The sequence below is a fragment of the Elephantulus edwardii genome, unplaced genomic scaffold (assembly GCF_000299155.1).
Source record: "Elephantulus edwardii isolate Elephantulus edwardi_28Jun2011 unplaced genomic scaffold, EleEdw1.0 scaffold00011, whole genome shotgun sequence".
NCBI classification, from domain to species: domain Eukaryota; kingdom Metazoa; phylum Chordata; class Mammalia; order Macroscelidea; family Macroscelididae; genus Elephantulus; species Elephantulus edwardii.
In genome coordinates, this window is record NW_006399761.1 from 1554639 (window position 1) to 1561621 (window position 6983).

A 6983-nucleotide genomic window follows, 5' to 3' on the forward strand; every position below is an offset into this window, starting at 1 on the left:
ATGAAGTTCATGACCTGAGGAGTTGCCTAATGATAATTCCTCAGAGACCCACTTCCCTGAAGGGATGTAATCCCAAGTTCCCCTGTTGTGTCCCAGTAATATGGTCCAAGATTACAAGGTCTTATCCACTTGCCTGGCCAGCGTGAATATCTAGAGTCTCTCCCTTTATCTCCCACTTGAACTCAAGTTCTCCTGTCCATGTCAGCTGCCTCAATAGAGTTAGAGAGTTCTCAGCTAACACAGCTGGGTTCTGGGATGTTTAGGGGGAAATGAAGGTGTAAAGTCAGGGCTGAAGGGATGGAGGCATTTCCTCCAGTTCCAAAAAGTGTGTGTGTAGGAAGCCAGTTCCGTCATGATTCTGAGGGTGTATACGGCTGCTTACAGATGAAAAGAAAATGGGCATCACACGGCCCATCATTCCAGGACTGAAGTGCAGCCTTCTTGATAACAACACAGTGTTCATTGTTCCCATAATTGTTGGGTTCCCCAGGAATCCAGAACCTACCATGTGGGAAGACAAGGAAAAAAACTCATTTACAAAGTTGAAAGAAAAGATCATTTCCAAGACAGAGATGAGTTCCATCAATAGTAGCTTTGGCGAGCTTATACACAATTTGGAGCAAAGTGTCCCTTTGGTGTTTCACTACTGTACATTGGCTGGAATAAACACTACGGCTTTCAATTCTATCAGACTGACCCCTATTCCGACTATCAGTGGGAATTATGGGGGCTGGAAAGCCACGTGCTGCAGCTGTGTCAATGTTAAAGCAAGACTACAAAGAAGGAGAAATAACTCTGAAGTCAGCTCTGGCTTTAGCTATCAAGGTGCTAAATAAGACCACGGATGTCAGTGAACTTTCTGTTGAAACAGTGGAAATTGCCACCCTCACAAGAGAGAATGGAAAGACAGTAATCAGAGCTCTCAAACAAAAGGAAGTCGATCAAAAAACATGAGGAGGAAGAAGCAAAAGCTGAGCGTGAAAAGAAAGAAAAAGAACAGAAAGAAAAGGATAAATAGAAGGGGTGGAAATCAGGGATTTTTATCACTCCTTTCGGGCACCATTACAGTGTAAAAACTGTCCTCATCCTTCCCACTGAGGAAGCTTTGACTTTTCTCTTAAACTTGCACAGTGAGGAAGTAGGCTAATACATACTGAATTGGGTCCTTGTCACTTCTGTTCAATGGAATGCTTCACTGTAGTGATGATGATGATGATTGCACCTCACAGACCTCTTACAAGATTTTTTTTTCTTTTATCATCTTTTTTTTAAATAAAATTTGAAAGAATGTAAAAAAAAAATAGTGACTTTGGTCAGAGGTGAGAGCATTAGTTTTTATAATCAAGCCCATGTAGAAGGGGATGGGTGAGTCTCTACTCTTTCAACCTTCTCTACAAATTAAATCTAAGGCAGAGAGAGCTCTAGTGGCTTAGTGGAAAGAGGCTACACTGCAATCCCAAAGGTGCAGGGTTCAAATCCACCAGATTCTCTGCTGGAGAAGGAGGGGCAGTCTCCTCCTGTGCCAGTTGGATCTGATTTGACGGTACACCACAAGAAAAGGGAAAAAAAGATTAACATATGTATACGTATATATTAAATCTGAACCAGGACACCAATCAAAGTCCCCATACACAATGCACAGCAAAGAGCGAGTTGGAAGCATATCCCTTATCTGTTCCAGAGCAGTGTTCATTATCTGTCCATTCTCATCCTATTCTCCTCCCAGCCCCCCATATCAGACCTGCTTTTTGTGACTGAGATGAAGCAAAGAACTGTTTAAAAGGAATACATGATTAGGCATTATACATACAACAACAGCCCAGAATAAGAAGCACATTGCAAAGAGGACTGGGGGGAGAGGAGAGAGGGAGGTAATTGTACAACAACTAAGGAATTTAAAAAAAAAAAAGTAAACTGCGGGAGAGGGAATATAAGGAAAGGGGGTAAAAATGTGCAACAGTGAATGAATGAAAATCTAACTTTTCTGTACGCTTTCGTTAAAATCACAATTGTTGTTGTTGTTATGTGCCGTCGAGTCACTTGCGACTCACAGCGACTCTATGTACAACAGCCCTAAACTCTGCTCTGTCCTGTGCCAATTGCCCTGTCTCCAATACACCCATCCCGATTACCCCAGTCACTGAATCAACCCACCTCATAGAGGGCCTTCCTCTCCTGCACTGTCCCTCCACCCTTCCAAGCATGATGTCCCTCTCCAAGGACCGGTCTCTCCTCACAACATGTCCAAAGTATGTTAGAGGGAGCCTCAGAATCCTTGCCTCCAAGGAGCCACCCAGTTTAACCCTTTCCAGGACAAATCTGTTTGTTTTCCTAGCAGTCCACGGTACTCTCAATACTCTTCTCCAGCACCACAACTCAAAGACATCAATTCTCCTTCTAGCCTCCCTAGTCATTATCCAACTCTCTGATGCATAACAAGTGATTGCAAAGACCATGGCCTGTATCAGACACACCTTAGTCTCCAGAGAGACACCATTGCTCTTCAGTACCCTGGAGAGGTCCCTAACAGCAGACTTTCCCATGGCAATACGTAAAAATCACAATTAAAAGAAAAAAATTTATTTTACAAAAAGAAGCATACCCCTGCAAAGCTGTGTGTGTGGCTGTGCTACCAAATTCCAGATGGCACCGAGATTCGTCCCAGATGCCCCTGGTCAGGTGGTGAGTGGAGCAGAGGTGAGCAAGAGCCACATCTCAGCGTTCCCGCCACATCGGCACAGGGAAGAATCCCGCGTCCCTTACTCCCCCTTCTTTCCCTGGCCCCAGCCCTGGCCCAGGAGGACAGTGAGGTCAGAAAGGAGATGGGCAGCGTACCTTGCACTTTGGACTTTATCGAATGGAGTGTTGTCCACCCAGTACCAGTTTCCTTCAGTCCCCGCTTTGGTCAGCCCGATCCAGTACGCAACTCCTCCTGTGGTCTTATATAGAAACTCCTGTAGGGAATGCCATGGAGTACCTGTCAGAGCGTCAGTCCGCTGTCCTTCAACCCACAGGCAGCGGTCCCATGGCCGCTACCAAATGCCTGCTTGACAAAGGCAAGAAGAATACTGATTATTCGCTGCCTCCCAACTAGCCTTAGGAAGAGGCTGCTGGAGTCCCAGGAAGAGCCCAGCTAAAACCCAGAGCTGGGGCCGCAAGAAGCTGGCTGGGAAGAGAACAGCTACATTTAGGAAATGATTCGTAAGCTCCAGCTTACGTAACAGGCCAGCCCTGTTGACACTGTGTTCACCACTCAGCTGCTGAGTGGTCAGTGGGCTGAAGGGTCAGTGAGCTGGACGCCCAGCCATCCTGCTGGAGAAGGATGTGAATTCTGTTTCCATAAAGATGTTCAGTCTTGGGAGCCCTGTGGACAGCCCCCCCCGTGCTGTGGGGTCACTGTGAGTGGGAGTCATTGGACGGCGGTGTGCACATTTACTCACTGTTTTCAAGGAGGCAGATACTACCATTGAACATGTTTCACAGATGAACAGGCTGAGGCCTGATGAGGGTAAACCCTCCCCCCGGGCTGTAGGACTCCTGGGACTGGCGGTGCTGAGTGACACCTGCACCCACACTCTTTCCCAGTCTGCTATTCTCCTTCTCATGGGAAGAGCCTCGCTCAACATCCAGGAGCTGGATCATTAACACTGATCACTAGAATGTCTGTGTTCTAAGCACGTGGCAAGAGCGCACGTCTCTGTCTCTCTTTGAAGGTCCGGGTGATCCATGTGGGTCAATAAGACTTGAGCAGAAGTGACGTGTGTTGTTTCCAAGTAAAAGCTCCACATGCACCATCTACCATGTTCCTCGGTGATGGTGGAACCCCATGTTGAAATGAAGTTCCCTTCAACCTACATCTTTGAGGAATCATAATGTATAAAATCTTCTTCCTTGTCCCACCACAAAGAAATGGATTGAGAAGTTGTGGTACATTCATGCAACGGAATACTACGCAGCACACAGGAGCACTCATTTTGTAAATTACTACTTAACTTGGGAGAGACTGGAGAGCACTATGCTGAGTGAAGTAACTCAGTCCCACAAGGACAAATACCGTATAAAACCATTCTTGTAGAATGAGTATGAGGAGACAAGGCAGGAGTGGGGGAGGGTGGAAATACAGGGATGAGGATGGGACGGGCAGGATATAAATCACAGGGTTGCACAATTCGACGGAGGGTGGGGTGAAGGAAATGGGAAGGATCTTTTGTGGAAAACAATGTATTCAAACTCTGTAAATAAATCAGAGTAATAGGAAAAAATTGAGCAATTAATAAAAACAAAACACCTCTTGCTGACTGGGCAGACAGACATTAAATAAGCGTGCCACTCATATAGCCCTGGAGACATAATAAGTTTTGTGTTGGGTTACTAATTAAAAAAGTTATAGCTCAAATCCAACAAGTGCTCCTCGGAAGAAAGCTAAGCCATCTTCTCACATAAAGACGTACAGCTTCAAAGGAAGTATTTTTATAGTTTACTAATTTAAATCACAAGGGTTGACAGAAGTTGTGGTAAGTTATTTAAACTAAAATTTCAAAATAAAACACACATACACCCAAAAAAAAGCAAAAGAAACCCAAAAACCCTCTCGCTGAGCTTCAGTGGACTTGAAGCATAAATTAGAAATAACTGCTTGTTACACTGGTGATATTTAGGGATGTTGTTAAGGAGCTGACTGATAGCCTCTTCCCGGAAACAACATTTACCTGCTCTCTCACTGAAGTGACGGAAGTCAGGTGGGAATTCTTGGACATGCAGAACTGCTGAGCGCTGTACCAGGTCTTCTCCATGTGAGAAAAGTAGTAGAAGCTCCCCTCGAAGTACTCCCAGCCCTTGGAAACCATCTGCAGAATGTCATCTGCACAACAAAGACTAAAAGTGAACTCTGCTGTGTTTGTTGGGGGTGGGAGGCTCACACGGGCTTCCAGAAACACTAAGAAATTGGGCTGGGCCCTGGGGCCCTGGATCCTCATGTAAGGGCTTTGGGACACTCCCCATCTACAGAGACTAGCTGAAACTGTGGGTTAGAGAAGAAAAAGTGAGAGCGGGTCTTTCTCTACCGTAAGGGGAAAGCAATTCTCCGTTGGCCATCACAAACGGCTGAGCGCAGGGGCTCAATGTTGGAACTGCTGAGACGTGGATAGCTTGGGCCAAGATAGAGAAGCCATCATGCCTGCTTATTCTGCATCGTGGTGTGGGAACCCAAGCTGGTCCCCAGTCCATCTTCTCCTGGGCAGCCCTTAACTCCTTCCTACCCCAATGCTGGGCCCCTTTCAAGTTTCTACCCTGTTTCTCCCTCTCTTTCATGTCACCTACAGGCCCCAGGGGGTCATATTTGGTTGGACACTGGTCAGCTTACAATACTCTTTGCTGAGATCCTTACTTTGTTGTCGGAGGGAGTTGCCCATCGTCTCCAAACCGCTCTGAAGTTCCTGGATCTTTGTGTTTAAAGCGCTGGCTTTAGCCAAATTTCTTTTTAACTCTGGGATTTGGGCATTTAGAGAGTTGACTTCCTCCCAGTTTGTTGTTAAGACCTGGATCAGTTCGTTGGCTTTCTCCAGACCAGAATCCAGTGTCAGGAGCTGAGAGTGCACGAGACGCAGGCTGGCGTTGAGCTTCTGGATCTGACTGCTGGCTGCCTTCAGGTCACCTCTGTTCCTCTTCATTTCAGAGCCTTCGGAGCTGATGTTGTCCACTCGCCTGGTCAACAACTGAGCGTTGGTCCTTACATCAGATACTGCGCCAGAACACCAGGAATCTAAATTTGAGAAACCAAGACATCCGCTGAGGAGTGGAGTACAAAAAGGAGGGAGGGGAAGGGAGAAGTAGGCTCAAGTTGCAGAGGAGCTCAAGTCACTGCCTCTTGCCCACCATTCATTCACAAATGTTCTCATTTAAGAAACACTCGGACATCTACCATGTGCCAGGAACCCTGGTGGACAAAGACAATAAAAAAATTGATGAAACATGAACTCTGTAAGAAGTCAGCCCCGCACAGCCTGGTGCCAGCGAGGTCCTTAGACCTGGGGGGGGGTCTGGAGCCAATCTTACAGACATCGAGGAAGGCAGCCGCACCAGAAAAGCTCGAGGCAGGAGGAACTGGAACCCCGGCTTGAATTTTCTTTAAGCATTCTCATGTGGAGGCGTGAGAATCTCTCCTGTAATCACCCCCTAGAGCTCTCTCTCTACATCCTTTGGGGCTCTGTCCCTTGATTCCAAGCCCTCTCCTTTCAGAGCCCCCAGCAGTGGTGGGGGCAGGGGTTGGGGGTGGGATGGGGGGCACAGAGGCTCATCTCTCCAAGCCTTGTTCCTGGACATGGAAAGAGGACAGAGTAGACAGGTGGGAAAGCCAGAGAGGTAAGGAGCCCAGAGGAGGGGGTCCATGAAGAAGAAACAAGACTCCTAGACACAGCGGTGGCCCTCACAGAAGACAGCCTGCAGCAGCACAGAGGTGGCCAGGACCAGGGTCAGAAGGGTCAGCGCAGCACACACGGTGGATGGCTTCCTCGGAGCCAGAGGTCGGTCAGCCTTCGTAGGTGGCTCTGGTGGGAGAAGAAGCCGTCAACAGTTAAAGGCCAGCCACCAGGCAGCCTGGGTGCAGAGGACAGAGCAGGTCTGCAGCAGCGAGCGGCGCTTGCCTCTGGGCCAGAGGGAGACGTTCTGTTTCTCTACCACGAAGTGTGCACACGGGGCCTCCTCTCCCGCCGTCATCCTCTCAGCACCGATGCCACCACCTGGCTGTCTCCTCAGTGCCTTTTATCCTGAGGAAATGAGAAGTGAGTCTGCTGGATGGTCACCCCAGCACCCCGTGGTTCCTCATTCCTGGTCTGGCAAAGTGGATGGAAAACAGCACCTTGGCAGACACCGTCATTGTGCCACCAATTCAAACACGTGACACCACCTTTCAAATGACGTTACCATCAAACGAACTAAAATGTACAAGCCAAAGCCATTCATCTTTTACTTAGCACATCAGAGCA

General features: G+C 47.8%; 1 protein-coding gene across 1 annotated transcript; it reads right to left on the reverse strand.

The window, feature by feature from the left end:
- Positions 1-350: 350 nt before the first annotated feature.
- Positions 351-6714, reverse strand: CD207 (CD207 molecule, langerin). Its single transcript, XM_006881003.1, has 6 exons — positions 6642-6714; positions 6429-6545; positions 5387-5761; positions 4710-4861; positions 2836-2954; positions 351-501 (listed from the first exon to the last, which is right to left on the reverse strand). The coding sequence occupies exons 1-6, from the start codon at positions 6712-6714 to the stop codon at positions 351-353; spliced, it is 987 nt and encodes a 328-aa protein (XP_006881065.1).
- Positions 6715-6983: the final 269 nt, after the last annotated feature.